Source organism: Lynx canadensis, chromosome B2 (genome assembly GCF_007474595.2).
Source record: "Lynx canadensis isolate LIC74 chromosome B2, mLynCan4.pri.v2, whole genome shotgun sequence".
Classification (NCBI taxonomy): domain Eukaryota; kingdom Metazoa; phylum Chordata; class Mammalia; order Carnivora; family Felidae; genus Lynx; species Lynx canadensis.
The window spans coordinates 43194643-43212381 of NC_044307.1; the positions used below are offsets into that span (position 1 = coordinate 43194643).

General features: G+C 37.5%; 1 protein-coding gene across 2 annotated transcripts in view; it reads right to left on the bottom strand.

The window, feature by feature from the left end:
• The window catches only part of SUPT3H (SPT3 homolog, SAGA and STAGA complex component), a 543143-nt gene that overhangs the window by 146117 nt on the left and 379287 nt on the right, over positions 1-17739 (bottom strand). For both annotated transcript variants that reach the window (XM_030315632.3, XM_032593173.1), the window contains exons 4-6: positions 12011-12097; positions 8945-9035; positions 942-1081 (exon numbers count right to left, since the gene is read on the bottom strand). In XM_030315632.3, the coding sequence (XP_030171492.1) occupies positions 942-1081; positions 8945-9035; positions 12011-12097 (318 nt within the window). The remainder of the gene's footprint in view (positions 1-941; positions 1082-8944; positions 9036-12010; positions 12098-17739) is intronic.

A 17739-nucleotide genomic window follows, 5' to 3' on the forward strand; every position in this document is an offset into this window, starting at 1 on the left:
GAACTAAAATCATTTGCAGTTGCCCCAAACCAAGATAACCACACATTTCTAAGGTAATTGATACCTAAAAAGAACATTGCCTTTAGATCACAGTTCGTGATCTAAGCATACTAATTCTTTAAAGAAGGCTGTTAAAGTTTACAAAGCATGTATGTCTATTGGACTTCCTCCAAAATTTGACATGAAATAATTATATTTTTAGCATGCATAGAGATTATGATAAAGTAGGTACTTAGCACGATCTTTTGGAGTTCTGGAATTACCTCTCTTGTCCCATTTAAAGAGAAGGGGAAAATGGAGATTTTTTTTTTAACAGGTAAAAGTCTAATAAGAAGAAGAAGAATGCTTTGTATTTTGGAAGGCACTCAAATGAAATCAGTCATTTTTATTTTCAAGTAAGTATTTAAGGAAACAGTAATTTTATGAATAGATAGCTCAGACAAATAGAAGGCAAACAATTTTCATATTTATTGTGAAAACATATTCAGGGAATCCAAACACATGTTACAGTGATGTAAAGCATGTAACTGCCCTGAATATTACCTCAGCTAATGAGTGCATTCATAGCCTGCAGATACGTCCTGAAAAACAGTTCTTCAGCTACATGCCAACACAAAAGTGGGAGAAATTACCATTGCCCACAAAGAGAACTGGATGACTTGGGACAAAAAATAAGTTTCAGATAAAATGGTAACAGGAAAACTAAGACCTGGAAGGAAGTTGAGGGAAATCGACTCCTATTCAAAGGAGGAAACAGAGAAACAGAGCACTGAAGTTGCCTCCCAAAGTCATGTCTGAAGGCTGTACAATGCTGCCTTCAGACATGCAACTACTGTTCTGGGCAATTCAGACATCAATCAAAGAACAGAAGAATAGAACCAAATAGCATAAGCACTGCAATGGCTATTCTATTACTGTAAAAAGGGAAGAATATACTATACCTCCATTCTTTCTTGTTTAACTTCATCAACTTCATCATCTTCAAACATTGCCAAGAGTTCTCCTGTTTGGTCAATAGAGTTGAGAAAGTCTTGGGCAATTTTTTGTCTTTTGTTTGCATTATTGCTGCCACTCAGTTTGTCTTCACGAACATAAAAAAGAAGGAAAAAAATGTGCTTAATAGGTTTACATCAACACCAATCACTACATGTATTGAATACTGCATGTGAAATTCAGAATTGGAATTCTCTTGAAATAATCTTTAAATGGAGAATCTTTGGGCACCTGAGTGGCTCATCTGGTCAAGTGTCTGACTCTTGATTTTGGCTCAGGTCATGATCTCATGGTTCCCGAGATCTAGCTCTGTGTCAGGCTCTGTGCTGTCAGCGCAGAGCCTGCTTGGGATTCTCTCTCGCGCTCTCTCTCTCTCTCTCTCTCTGTCCCTCCCCTGCTCCAGTGGGTGTGCTCTCTCTCTCTCTTTCTCCTTCTCTCAAAAATAAATGAACTTAAAAAAAAAAAGAAGGGAGAATCTTTGCATCCAAAACAAAAGCATAAGCCACACAGAATTAAATCATTTATTTATGCCATAAATAAGATTGAGGGAACAAAATACCAAATTATCAATTAACGTACTGTGAATGGACTGATCAAAATTCCTTACCAAAAAAAAAAGGAAGCCCTTTCAGATTTAGAAAAAGAATCCTGATATACCAAGCCTAATTCAGAAAATAAATACGAAATTAATGTGAAATTAAATTATTTTATTTATGAAAATAAATGTGAAATTAAAAGGAGAGAATGTTACACATGTTACTGTAGCAATACATTTGAGGCCTAAAGGGACAAGGCCTTACTCTTTTCCTCTTAAGAGATAAAACTATCATATTTATTTAAAAGCAAAACCTAACTTTAAAAAAGTTATTGCAAAAGGTCAAGAGGGAATAATGCAATAGGCAGTACAGTTTAGTGTATAAATATCAGTGTGAATTAGTGACAGAGAACTAGATTACTTTTTAAAGTGATAAATTACATGCACAGATACCAGCCTATGCATCTCTGGGTGAAAGTATCCAATCCTTCACCATTAAATAGGATGCTAGCTGTGGGTTTTCCATAGATAGCTGTCTTGGTCAGTTTATAGCACAGACTACAATAAATATATAAATATATTGTAGACTGGATGGCTTAAAAAACCCATAGTTATATCTCATAGTTCTAGAGGTTAGAAAGTCTAAGATCAGGTGCCGGCAGACTTGGTATCTGATGAAAGCCTGCTTCCTGGTTTGCAGATGGACTTCTGCAGATGTCTTCTCCTATTCTCACATGGCGGAGGACAGAGAGCAGAAGCAAGCTCTCTTATATCTCTTCTTGGAAGGGCACTATTCCCATTCATGAAGGCCCCTCCCTCATGACTTAATTGTTTTCCAAAGGCTCTACCTCAAAATACCATCACACTGGGAATTAGGAGGCAACATAGGAATTCTGGGGGGACACAAACATTCCATTCATAGCAATGACCTTTATCAAGTTGAGAAAGTTCCCTCCTCAGTTTTTTTTAGTGTTCTTCTAATGAAAGACCTTGGATTTTTTTCAAATGATTTTTCTACATGTATTGAATGATCAGGTGGTTTATGACCTTCGTTCTATCATTATGATTTTTTACACAAATTTTTTTCTAAATTTAAACCAATCTTCCATTCCTGGGATAAACTCCATTTGGTCATGGTGTATAATCCTTTTTGGATGTTGCTGGATTTGGTTTCCTAAGTATTCTGTTAGGGATTTTCACAATCTATATTAAAAAAGACATTAAGTAGACAAAAAGGCAACCTACTGGATGGGAGAAGATATTTGTAAATGATGTATCTGATAAGGGGGTAATATCCAAAATATACATAGAACTTACAGAATTCAATAATTAAAAACCCCCAAATAACTGGATTAAAAATGGGCAGAGGACCTGAATATTTTCAAAGATGTACAGATGGCCAACCGACACATGAAAAGATGCTCAACATCACTAATCCTGATCAGGAAAATGCAAATCAAATCTACAATGAGGTATCACCTTACACTAAAAAAAGACTAAAAAAGGCAAGAAATACCGAGTGTTGGTGAAGACATGGAGGGAAAAAAAACCAACCCTGTGAACCGTTGGTGGAAATGTAAATTGGTGCAGCCACTGTGGAAAATGGTATGGAGTTTCCTCAAAAAACGGACAGTAGAATTACCATATGATCCAGTAACTCTACTACTGGGCATTTACCCAAAGAAAATAAAAACACTAATTCAAAAAGATAAATGCACCCATATGTTTATTGCAGCATTATTTACAATAGCCAAACTACAGTATCAACCTAAGTGTGCATCAATTGGTGAATGGATAACAAACATCTGGGGTGTGTGTATGTGTGTGTGTGTGTGTACACAGAATGGAATACTAATCAGCCATACACAGAAAAAATGAGATTTACAACAAAATGTATGCAGGGTATAATGCTAAGTGAAGTGCTTTAGAAAGAGAAAGACAAGTATCGTATGATTTCACTCATATGTAGAATTTAAGAAACAAACAAAAAAAGCCAGACAAAAAAGCCAGACGCTTAAATACAAAGAATAGACAGGTGTTTGCCAAAGGGGAGGTGGAGTGAAGAAATGGGTAAATTCATAAAGGGGACTAAGAAGTATAAGCTTCCAGTTACAAAATAAATAAGTCATATGGGGCGCCTGGGTGGCTCAGTCGGTTAAGCGTCCAACTTCGGCTCAGGTCATGATCTCACGGTTTGTGAGTTCGAGCCCCGCGTCAGGCTCTGTGCTGACAGCTTGGAGCCTGGAGCCTGCTTCTGTTCTGTGTCTCCTTCTCTCTCTGTCCCTCCCCAACTTGTGCTCTGTCTCTCTATGTCTCTCAAAAAATAAATAAATGTAAAAAAAAATTAAAAAAAAAACAACAAAGTAAGTCATAGAAATGGAAAGCATAGCATAAGGAATACAGAAAAACAATGTATTAGTTTTTAGTTTTCTTTTCTTGTGATATCTTTGTCTGGTTTTCATATCCGAGTAATAATGGCCCTGAAGAATGCACTGGGAAACGATTGGTGTTAATTGCTCTTTAAACATTTGGTAAAATTCATCATGAAGTCATTTAGGTCTGGGTTTTTCCTTGGGAAACTTAAAATTACTAATTCAAAGAATTTACTTGTCATAGGTCTACTCAGATTTTCTATTTGACTCAGTTTCAGTAGTTTGTGTTTTTATAGGACAGAAAGTAGATATTTATAGATTTGGTTATATAAGCCATTGTATTTACCATTTCTGCTTCTTTTCATTTCTTTCTACAATTTGAGCAGCCATCTTGTGTCACTCCTTACTCCAATACAACCTTGGTACCCCCCACCTCACTTATGTCATTACCGTCAAATATATTACCTATCTATGTGTTATGGACTTGACATTACATTATATACGTTGTTTTTTAAATCTGTTATGAGAAGAAGGAAAAGATATGCAATTATATGGTTTCTTATATTTACCTACACAATTAGCTTTATAGGTACTTGTGTGAGTGTGTGTGTGTGTGTGTGTGTGTGCGTGCATGCACACACATGTATTCAAACTATTGTCTGGTGCCACTTGCTTGAGCCTGAAGTACTTTAGCATTTTTTATATGGATTTGCTACCAAGAAATTCACCCAGTTTTTGTTTATCTAGGAATATATATAAATTTGCCTTCACTTTTGATATGTTTCTTGGTTAACAGTTTTTTCTTTCAGCACTTTGAATATGTCATTCCATTGCTATCTGACCTATATTGTTCTGGGGTTTTGTTTTGTTTTGTTTTGTTTTTAACCTATATTGTTAATGAGAAGTCAGCTGTTAATATTGCTGGAGTTCCACTGTATGTGATGAAGTGTTTTTCTCTTGTGGCTTTTGTGATTTTTCTCTTTGTCTTCCAACATTTCTAGAAGAATATGTCTGAATGTGGATTGTTATGTGATTATCCTAATTGGCGCTTGTTGAGCTGCTAGGATGTATAGATTAATAATTTTCATTAAAGTTGAGAAGTTCCAATCATTATCTCTTTGAAGATTTTTTTCTGCTCTTTTTTTTTTTTTTATCTTTCCTATCCTTCTGGTCCCATTATGCATATATTGGCTCATTTCATGATGCCTCAGATTTCAGAAAGCTCTATAAATTTTTCTTCATTCCTTTCTCTGTTTTTCAGACTGCATAATCTTTAACAATCTGTCTTCAAGTTCGCGGATTCTTTCTTCTCAGTTCAAAGCTACTACTGAGCCTCTTTACTGAATTTTTCATTTTAGTCATTGTGCTTTTCAACTCCAGAATTTGCATTTCTTTTCTATAACTTGTCTCTTTATATTAATCTTTTTTTAAAAAAGTTTTTATTTAAATTCCAGTTAGTTAACATTCAGTGTAATACTAGTTTCAGCTGTGCAATATAGTGATTCAACACCCAGTACACATCACAACAAGTGCTCTCCTTAATTTCTGGCTCTTAATTGATATTTTCTAGTTTGTGAGACACTGTAATCATATCTTCCTTTTGTTCCTTAAAAATGGTTTCCTTTAGTTCTTTGAGCACGTTTACGATAGCTACTTTGAAGGTTTTGTGTGACCAGTCCAATATCCAGGTGCTCTCAAAAGCGGTCTGTGTTGCCTGCTTTTTGTTCCCCTTTTATGTGGATTACATACCTGGTTTTTTGCATGCCAAGTATTTTGTTGTGATTGTTGTTCAAAATGGACATTTTATATTGTAGTAACTTCTGGATAATTATTCCCTCCTCTTCCTGGGGCTTGTTGTCAATGTTTGCTTGTTTGTTTAGTGACTTGGCCAGACTGGTTCAAATAAAATCTTTTTCCCTCACAGCATGTGGCCTCAGAAGTGCTCCTCAGAGGGCACAGCCTTGAGCATGCAATCCGTCTCCTCGACCACCAGGGATGACTGTGGTTTTAGTCGGGTTCTCTTTGGCCGTCACTTTGCCAGCTCTCTTCATTAAGTTACCTGACTCTACGGGTATCACACACAGCCATTAGCTTCCACTAACTTCTGGCTGATTGCTTCACTGTTTTTAATTAAATACTCTTGGGCAGAAAACGTTCCACAGATGGACTTGAATCATGTCGGGCCCCTTTGCAGAGTCAAGATATTGCTAGCCTCTACATTTTGCCCTGACCGCGGAAGACTCTTCTTGGCTGTATATTCCCTCCGTTTCCTGTTAAACCTTTAGCTGATGCACTGTTTTGTTATTACCAGTATCACAGAGCTTCCAGCCTCCTCTTAACTGCTCACCATCAGGATTTCCATTGTCTCCTATACCACCATTAGGTATGAACTTCACAGGCTCTGTTCTAAAAAAAATCAGTCCCCGTAGGGAAAGGTGAAGAGCTCTTTGTGAACAAAGGCTGCTTCCCCCTCTGGGCTGAATCTCTGTATCGCTGTACTGGAGCTGGGGGTGGGAATGGCAATCGGCTTCTCTTAGAAAGACTCCTAACTCCGTGAGTGGAGATCTGGGTAGGGATGGTAGTAGCCCACTCTCTTCTGAGCTTGTCCCTTCTCGCGTGGAGCTCTACTTCGCCTGAGTGAGCTAGGGTAGGGCATTCAGGACCCGGTATTCTCCGCCTGCCACGTCTGGGGCAGAGCTTCCCTATGGGTAGAGAAGGAGTGGAAGCTGCAGTCCTTTCAGCTATTCCTGCATGGAACAGAGCTTCTGCGACACGGAGCCAGAGGAGATGTGAGTTGCCAACCTCCTGGGGGACACTGTTGCCTTAGACTTGTGGCTGGAGAATCAAGTGTCCAGGGTTCTTGGGAACATTTGCCCACAGTGAAGCTTCTACTGAACTAAGGTGGCAGGAAAAGAGAAGAGGAGTTATAGGGGCAGGTCCTGGCTCAAATCAAACAGACTCTCACTGTTTTTGGTATTGTTTCTTTTTTTTTTTTTTTTTTTTTGATTTTTTAAAATGTTTATTTGTTTTTGAGAGAGAGACAGAGTGCGAGCAGGGGAGGGACAGAGAGAGAGGGAGACACAGAATCCGAAGCAGGCTCCAGGCTCCGAGCTGTCAGCACAGAGCCCGACGTGGGGCTCGAACCCATGAGCAGTGAGATCATGACCTGAGCCGAAGTTGGATGCTTAACCGACTGAGCCACCCAGGCACCCCAGACTCTTCCTGTTCTTAATGAGACTTTTTTTTTTTTTTTTAAATATGTGCTTCTCCGTTTGCTGTATACCCTTAGGACAATTTCTGGAGACTTTAAGCCATTACTTTTTCTAAAATTTAGTTTTGTATATATACAGAGAGAGAGTGTGTGAATGGGGGAGTAGGGCAGAGGATGGGAGAGAGAGAGAAAATCTTAAGCAGGCTCCATATGGGGCTTGAACCCATGACCCTGGGATCATGACCTGAGCTGAAATCAAGAGTCAGTTGCTTAACCCACTGAGCCACGCAGGTGGCAGAAGCCATTACTTTTTAAAGTTTTCACCAGTTAAATGTGTTTCACTGGGGAATGAGTCTGCCACACTGCTCATATGGCCATTCTCAAAGTCCCACCTCAGTATTTGATATATTTTACCTGAGCATTTCATCTTATATGTTACAGCAATTATTTTAAGACTTTATATGACACACACAAAAAAAGAAAATTTAGATGAAAGTAAAGAGGCGAGATTTGAAATACATGAGGAGAGGACATCAAACTGATATGATGCTGTTAGTACAACTGAATACTAGTCTCACCACCCTGAGCTTCTTAGTGTTCTAAGGTTGTTGTTAATATCTATCATTGATTCGATGGCAAGAATGTATCAGGTGATTTTCATACATTAGGTTTTAAACATGCATATGAGTTCTACCATGGTAAGTGGTATAATTTTTGACTTATGAGAAAATGGATCCTCAAGTTCACAGAGAGAGAAAGCAGAGAAGAGGGACTGATTAGAATTCAGGTCTGTTTGGGTGTAAGTCTGTATTTTTTATGCTCTCTAAAAAAAGGAACGTTTAAATTCACCTGGATGACTAGTCTTCAGAAACTAAATTCTATGAGAATTACAGTAATATTAAATAGGCACCACTGATGAAATATTTGATATGAATTTTTCTTTCCTTCTTTTCTTTCTTTCTTCCTCCCTTCCTCTTTCTCTCTCTCTTTCTTTCTGCACGGTTAGTACACCTGCTAATTTGTTGAAGGTATATCACAATTCACTTCCAAAATTTGTTAACTCTTCAGTTGGTTTTGAGTAGTTTGCTGGATTTCTTAATCCAGGAGAATTTGTTGATTTATCAATGTAATTATTAGCCATGGATACTCACTACGCAGTGACTATATCCAATGCAAAATATGTGAGTTGTTTCTAAAACACATATATTTATTTTGACTCAGTAAGTATTGTTCAGCACATTTCTGTTTTCAGCTTAGCACTGTTTGATTCTGAAACATTAATATTTTTTTTTTCTAAATATTCTGAAATGGCGAATTGAGTTGGAAATTCAGATAAGGACAATTGTCTATTCTGCGTTAGGCTGTTGGTAAGATTTCAAAGAGTACTGAAATAGCACACCAAAATGAGGTGACTTTACATCATACCACATATCAGATACTTTCTATAATAAACTGAGAAAAACCCATGTGTCAATTTCAGATATATACAATAACAGTTTTGTCTCCATACAGGCGCGACAGAAAAGTTATTCTTGCTCCGATCGATTAGGTTCTGAATCAACATGATTTTCTCAGTTTCATGGCATTGTGATATAAAACAGGCCACATGATTAAAAGGACTGACCTACCAGATTACTATGAAGCAACGGAAAGAGAAAATCATACGATTTAGCTGCCAACTGAATAGATATTTGGATAGTTTCTCAGCTACGTTACGTAACGGAAGCACATCCGTCCTACTGGGACGGGTATGTCCACACTGTCACTGCATCGATGTGTCACACGGGCACATGAGCCATGTCACTCTCCGTTTAGTGTTTTTGTTTAAGTTACCTTCCAGAAGATCATCCTCATCGATGCCCTTGACAATCTTGGATTTGTAGTCTCGGAAAAACATGTACTTTAGCAGTCTTCTCAGTTTTTTCTATTAAAAATACGAAATGAGTAAGAAACCTTATACATACATTCACTTTACAGGTAACAGACCACTACGATAACTAAATCTAATAAACTTGTGTCCAGGATCACTGCGGAAAACACAGCAGTCCTCAGCATACTACTGTGAAATAAAAGGTGTCATCGTACTAAACATAAAAGCTAAAACAGCTCAAACACAAGTGTTTTTAAAAGTACTCTTTATTTGCTAGTATCTAAATGCTCTAGACTTGCAATCATTGGGGATTTTGGTTTTGGGGTTTTTTTTTTTTTTTTGGTCTTATAAAAAGTTTCAAATTCTTCCTGAAGATTGTGATAAATATCACATGCTCCATATTAAGCTAACTATTCTGACTTGACAAAATTTTGTACACATTGAAGACCAAATTTTATTTTTTGAAGTGATTTATAAACATCTAGACAAGGATTTTGTAACAGTTGCTTTAAAATGCCAAGCAACGTTCCTTTTTATTGCTTTCTCTTCTCTGGAGATCTTTTTGTTTTTGTTGTTTTTTTTTTTTAACTGAGAAGAGTTGGTTTATGTTTTATATTTCTGGACGACTTTCTATAATCTGAGAAACATATTTTAACGAGACTCGAAGCTGATGAATGATAGTTGCGTCTTGATGGTTTTCTTTAGGTTTATTAAAAGACCGTAATACTGCTTACCTTCAAAAGTAACTGATAATACTTTGTAATCTGCTGTGTGCTTACCCTTAGAATTCAATATTCTAAGGGCTCCTGAACTTCAGGTTTAAGATTCCTAATTATGGCTGAACCACAGTACATTTTACACAGGCTCTTTTTACACGCATTTTATTTGATATTTGCAACAACCCTGAAACACAGACAAACATAATCATCTCCTTTTTACATACAGGGAAACTGAACTTAAAAACAGTCTTACAACTAGAGCTTAGCAGGGCCAGAAGTAGAACGTAACCTTTGAACCTGTTCCTTTGTTTATGATTTTAAGTAAAGTACCTACCTTACAGGACCACTGGGAGGAATAAATGGCAGTATGAGTGAAGGTGCCAGGTACAATACAGTAAGCAGTCAATAAATAAAGCTTGAAAATAAACCAGAATTACCAAGAGAAAAACCATGCACCTATATATGGGTCTTCTGCTACCCTTCCTTTCTCTTTGCTTCTCTGATTGTACTCAATACTTTAGATTTAACTTCGTCTTACAGTACACCTATGTAAACTACTTTAATTCGGTCTGGAACATGTCAGCATATAAATACAATTATTATTTTGCAGAGGAAGATGAGAACTCTGGCAGCTATCATATTACAGCTATGTTTGCAGTTGATGAAAGCTTTCTGGTTAAGAGTCCTTCTGGAAGTCGAGGAGCGTTGTCAATTAGTGTATGTTCCTGTGGTTTCAGTATGATTTTAAATTTTGACTTTCCCAAAAGGCAGGAAAGAGCGTCAAGGGGGACTGTGTTTTTTTGTGCGATCCTCTTTAACCTCTGCCATGAAAAAGGGAAAGGTGGTTGGACATAGTCTGTCACGTATTAATGCTAACTGCACTGTTCCCCCGCTGCCTTCCCGAGGGACCTTGGCTCCACACCCTCATTTCTGCCAACAGTGTCTATTCCTCCTTGGCCCTCCGAGGATAATGAAGCCGCCAAAACCGTCTCTCTGAATTCTTCCTTCCTACCCACTTCCGGAGCCATCACATGCTTATCACATTTTGCCTCGATTATTGAACCAGCATCTTGGCCAGTTCCTTTGCGTTTGATCCATTCTGCATGCAACTGCGCGAGTCCCACCCCACGCAGAGACTTCCCCTTCAGCATATCCCACAGCCTCTCATCGAAGCACACAACTTCAAAATTCTGCTCCTTCAACCAAATCACACATGTTTCCTACACCGGATTACAGCTTCTTGATAGTGGAGACATTTCTTTTCTCTTCCTTTATATTCCTCATACCATCAAAGAGTTAATGAAGTAAGAATTCATAAGATTTAATAGTAGACTGGCCAAGGTGCGGTTTCTAGATCTCTGGATCTCACTGTATGAGGAAGAGAAAATACATGATCTAAGTTCAGTCAACCTTCAGTCAAGCAGAATTAAAAGGTTTCACAGGTATAAAGTAGTTGGATATTGGAAAGGATGGTCACAAGGTTATCCAAAAGGTCGGACGGGATGTCTTCTGATAAGAAACAGAGCTACAAGGATATCAAAAATGGTGGAAGAGGAATGGGTATGTGTAACGAAGAGGCCGGCGGAAAAACAATGGAGCAATCAGATGGACCATCATAAACTAAACGCGGCTGGCTCATTCGGGATAGCAGCTGCCGTGACACATGGTGGCTATTCAGCTAGCTTTTGTACATGTAACTTTCAGATGACACTTTTATTAAAAACATGTAAAATTTTATAAAATATTTTCAACTAGCTGCTCATGGAAGACAGTTATAGACTGGTAAATACCAGCCTAAGTATTTTATTTAATACCAGAGTTCAAAGAGTAAGAAAGATAGATCTTTAACCATGAAAGAAAAGTCTAGCCACTATTATGTTTATGCTACTGAAATACTCATCTTGATTTAGTTTTCCCCGAATAAACCTTGAAACAAACTCTGGGAAAGCCTGTAATCCTGTGTAAAATTAGAAAGAAAAAAGATGCCACTTAGTTCTACCCCACTTATTAGAACAAAGCACACAAATGATACGCAGTGAATATTATGTAGTAACGAAAATGTCTAAATATATACGTAAGCATAAGTGAGAATTCGTTGCTAGCATAGTTTTGCATAAGTGCCTGACCCACGAAAACAAATACCAAGTTTCTTGTAGTAAACCATTTTGTTGTGTAAACTACGAAGACTAAAACATCAGTTTAATAGTTGTACTCCAATGTGAAAGCTATATAACAAGGACACGGTTCCCAATATGTGTGAATTAAGCACCAAACATGGCCTGTTAATACAATGAAATTATTTTATATTACCTTATCTTTGCGCATCAAAAACAGAAGGTCTTCGGCAGAGATTACCCTGGCTCCCCGAAGCTGAGAAACTTCAGCAGCTTGCTGTAACTAACAACAAAGAAAATTGAGGATTTTTTTTCTCAATAATCTAAATTAAATATACTACGGTCATGACATCTCAAGGGAGATAAATATACTAAGAGTTAAAAACCTTTGGGAATAATCCGGCAATCACATTACTGCTTTTAAAAGCAAAATGTCTTATGTTTTGAAGTAAAAAAAAACACAATTAAATTAACTTATAAGCCCACCTGTAACTGATACAATAAACAGAAATCCTTGATTTCTTTCATGCAAAAGAAAAATCATGTGCAGCTTCCAGAAATGCATTAATGCACCTGAAAATAATTTTATGAAATTTTATCCTCATATCCATGTGAGCAATGGTTTCACTCAGTATCACTAGTTGAATAAGTATATTATTAATCTGAGCTCCCATGCTGGTATGATTTGAAATAGGCCCATTCAGAACTTTAAAAGATCAACAAAAACAGTAGCTGTTTCTAATATCCAAAGGAAAAAAAATAGTTTTAGTTTTGGCAAGTCTTCAGTGGGCAAAGGATTCAGTCTATAAATCATAATACTGGACTGCATTAATTTCTTTCCACACTAATCACATGCACACAAAAAGTTAACTGTATCTGGAATGCACAACACAAAACATACTGCATGAAAAGTTAGATTCCCCCTGCAATGTTCATCTGGGCCCTTATATCTACAAAGTTGAGAGTTTTCTGGAATTCAGAAGTCCTAGAAACACAATCTTACTTGAAAATGACCTGGAAAATAAAAGAATGTGAAAAATGATAGTTCTATTTTCTGGCACAGGCAAAATCGGTTTCGTATTTTGATTAGTTGGAAGGAACATAAAATATGTCCAGATGAAAAAAATAAAGATACTGGAGAAAACACTACAAATATGTGCCTGTAACTTCTTCCAAATTTGATCAAACCGTAGTGACTGCACCACAGCATCTCTATCCAATATTATAAAAATATTTACATATAAAAGCTGTTCCTAAATGCATTCTTCTTTGAAAGGAATACATCTAACATATCCCTGAGAACTAATCTTTCAAAAGTGACACACTGTTATCTTAACAATTATAAGGAATCAAATAGTGCATTTGTACTAAAGAAATTCTGCTTGAATGTTCAAGCGATTTTGCTAAGTAAGCTTCAAACCTTGTCTAAATACACAGACTACAAAATAGACTATAAACTCCCTATGTGTCAGCCTCACCACTGAATTTCCTGGATACTGGTGGTTGGTATATAAACATAATTCTACCTAAATATAGAAATTTAAATTTAACTGTGAACCATTTAAAAAGAAATCTTAGGGGAAAGGTTTTAAAAAGATGATGTATCTACCCAGAAAGAAACTACAAGTTTTCAGCAGGAAAAATCTGAACATATTTTTCTAAAAACTGCAAGAGTGTCAGGGAGATACGTGTACACGTTTGTTTGTTTTTTTTTTTTTTCCAAATAAAAACATTTCTACCATAGTATAAAATACACACAATCAATGTGGAGAAGAATATGGGCTCAGTATCCATTTAAATGTCTGGACACAGAGAACATACACTGAACCAGGAGGCAGCACTGACAAGTAACTTTGTATTTTCTTAAATGAAGGATGGGGATGGTTTGACAGCTGTAAAGTACTATACAGAGCAGAAGGAATTTCACTGATGTTAAGAAAGGATCAGGATAAGTATATATCCCTAAACTCTCTAAAGAGTTTCCCCAATTAATTGTTTACCCACATTACATATAAATAAATAATCCGTATTTATTATCCTCTCCAAAATGTCAGTTTATTAACCAGGAAAAAAGAGACAGTGGAAAATAAAGACGTAATTGAGTTAAGACATTTTATTTTATTTTATTTTTTTAATTTTTTTTTTCAACGTTTATTTATTTTTTTTGGGACAGAGAGACAGAGCATGAACGGGGGAGGGGCACAGAGAGAGGGAGACACAGAATCGGAAACAGGCTCCAGGCTCCGAGCCATCAGCCCAGAGCCCGACGCGGGGCTCGAACTCACGGACCGCGAGATCGTGACCTGGCTGAAGTTGGACGCTCAACCGACTGCGCCACCCAGGCGCCCCGAGTTAAGACATTTTAAAACACCTTTGAAAGCCAGGACACAACCACTGTAGGGACCTCCAGGAATATACGTCATGGTACGTTGTCATAATTAGCAGGAAACCTGAACTCTATTTTTTGTCTATCCGATGCACCAATTTCCTTCACCTAAACTTGTACCTTACTAGCCCTGGCACTGCTAGGATTCTCTAGAATGCTATGGACTTTCATGAAGTGATTCCTTGAGACCAGAAGTTACTGTTGTGTTACTTCACTAAGCCTGTCTGTCCTGATGTGCCCCATGCTCCAAAATTACCTCTCCCAAACTCTGACCTCTTCTCTACCAAGTGAGCAGAGCTATCGCATTAGCTAATTACGGCGATCACACTAAAGTGTGGATTACCCATTGGCTTCCTTCTAGAAATTTTTGTTCATGCTTATCAGAAAGAGTAAAGAAACTCTTCTTTAACAATGTAAAGCTTAAGGGGCGCCTGGGTGGCTTAGTCTGTTTTAAGAGTCCTGCTTCAGCTCAGGTCATGATCACACGCTTCATGGGATCTAGCCCCGTGTCAGGTTCTGTGCTGACAGCTCAGAGCCTGGAGCCTGCTTCAGATTCTGTGTCTCCCTCCCTCTCTGCCCCTCCTCTGCTTGTGCTCAGTCTCTCTCTCTCAAAAATAAACATTTTAAAAACAAAAAACAAAAACAATATAAAGCTTAAAAAACAGGATAGCAGCTGGCCAGGCCAGTTTCATAGAATGCTGAGCTCAGAATTGGTACATTTAATGTGAAAGCCCTTCACTGAGCCAGGAAACCAAAATAAAAAAAATAATCCTAATAACTTCAGTGTTACAAAAATTGATTCCACATTCTAAGAAATCTCAGTTTCTTAATCTGTGAAACTATATCAAAGTTGTACGTCATTATTTAGTGTTGCATGTTAAATATTTCTGGCAGTAATTTGAATCACTTGAATAGTACACTTCACACTTTTTTATTATAATGAAAGTAGTATACATTTAATTGTGATATAAACTATGCAAGAAATAACAGAGCAGATAAGTAGTTTAAGACCAATCACTGGGAGAATGAGTATACAACTTAATCTTCTTAACCATATGGATAAAGGTATGGTTATACTAACCATAAGAGATTTATTTGGAACTTAATAAAATATTGTGTTACAAGACATTATTATTTTGGCACAAGAACAACTCATTTACAGCATTTTTTTTCCTGATAAATATTATTTGTTCTTCAAGGTAAACTAAAAATAATATTATACTTGTAAGGACTGTTTAAAAGACCAAAGTTCCTTTTGCATATGAACACTCATCATGCTTGACACTTTCTTTGTTAAACTTTACATTTCATCTTAAATGCCTCATCTTTGATCCCTCGAACAAATCTCTTCTCAATTTCTCATTGCAGTCAATGACACTAACATTCAGACTCACTGTATTTTTCTTCCTCTGCTACATTTTCACTAACCTTTGTCGATTTTGTTTTGTTTTAATCTGCTCAGGTTCTCCAATCTGCTCTCTACTGCCACAGTACTTGTCCTAATCCAGGAAATTGCGACATCTCCAAATTGTGATGCAATCTAGATTTAAGTGCTAAAATGATCTTGCTCAAATATGATGTCCATAATTCTCGTTCTAGGATCTATGAGACCTCACTATTATCTAACTTTAATGTGTCTTTACAGCCTGACTCACAGATTTCTCTATACATTCATTCCCATCATATTTCTTGTGGGTTTTTTTTTTTTTTTAATATTACTCTACATTTAAATTCCAGTAATTTCAATTCTATTTTCACACTTTTGTGCATCCGTAATGGTTAATTTTATGTGTCAACTTGTTTGGGCCACAAGGTGATCAGACCTTCGGTCAAAGATTATTCTGGGTGTGGCTGTAAGGGTATTTCTGGTTGAAATTAACATGAAAATAGATAAAATAAGTAGACTGCCCTCCCTAATGTGGGAGGACCTCAATCAATCAGCTGAAGAACTAAACAGAAAGTGATCACCTTGGGGCGCCTGGGTGGGTCAGCTGGTTAAGCTTCACGCTCAAGTCATGATTTTGGCTCAGGTCATGATCTCATGGTACATGAGTTGGAGCCCCGTGTGAGGCTCTGAGCTGACAGCATGGAGCCTGCTTGGGATTCTCTCTCTCCCTGTCTCTCTGCCCCTCCCCCGTACTCTCTCTCTCTCTTTCTCAAAATAGATAAAATTAAAAAAAAAAAAAAGAACATGATCACCTCACACCTGTTAGAATGGTTAAAGTCAACAACACAAGAAACAAGAGGTGTTGGCCAGGATGTGGGGAAAGGGGAACCCTCTTAACACCGTTGGTGGGAATGCAAACTGGTGCAACCACTTTGCTGGAGTGGAGGTTCCTCCAGTATGGAGGTTTCTCAGAAAGTTAAAAAAAGAACCACTCTATGACCCAGCAATTGCACTACTATTGACCCAAATAATCCAAAAATACTATTTCAAAGAGATCCATGCACCCTGATGTTTATAACAGCATTATCTACAATAGCCAAATTATGGAAACAGTGCAAGTGTCCATCAACTGATGAGTGGATAAAGAACATGTGGTATACATAAACAATGGAATATTACTCAACCATCAAAAAGAATGAAATCTTGCCAACTGCAATGACATGGATGGTGCTAAAGAGTATTATGCTAAGCAAAATAAGTCAGAGAAAGACAAATACCATATGATTTCACTTGCATGCAGAACTTTAAGAAACAAAACAAATAAGCAAAAGGGAAAAAAAAGAGAGAGAGGCAAACCAAGAGACAGACTCTTAACTATAGAGAACAACTGATGGTTACCAGAGGGGAGGTGGGTGGAGGGATGGGAGAAGTAGGTGATGGGTATTTAGGAGTGTACTTGCTGTGATGAGCACTGGGTGATATGGAATTGTTCAATCACCATTTTGTACACCTGAGATTAATTATTACACTGTATGTTAACTAACTGGGATTTAAGCAAAAACTTAAAAAAAAAAAAAAAAAAAGAACATAAAGACCAAAGAAAGGGAATGGAACACCTGCCTACCTTGAAATGAGACACTGGTCTTTTTGAGCCTTCTGACTTAGACTAAAACATCCCGTTTCTCAGGCCTTTGGATTCAGGCTGGAAATGCATCTCACCTCTCCTGGGTCTCCAACTTGCCAACCACAGCACTTGGGACTTTTCAGTCTACATAATCATGGGGGCCAAGTCTTTCCTTTACCTATCGATCTGTCTATCTACCCACCCACCTACCTACCTACTTACCTATCCTCACACACACAAATACACACACAAACACATACATTGTTGGTTCTGTTTTTCTGGAGAACCGTAATATAGAACTATATACTCAAATTGTCAGAAATTCTTGTATTCTTTTTGAGAAACAGATTCTTTACGGGATGCAACACTTTCTTCTTTTAAATATAGGCTTTAAGGGGCGCCTGGGTGGCTTAGTTGGTTAAGCGTCCAACTTCGGCTCAGGTCGGGATCTTGCGGTTCATGGGTTTGAGCCCCGCTTTGGGCTCTGTGCCGACAGCTCAGAGCCTGGAGCCTGCTTTGGATTCTGTG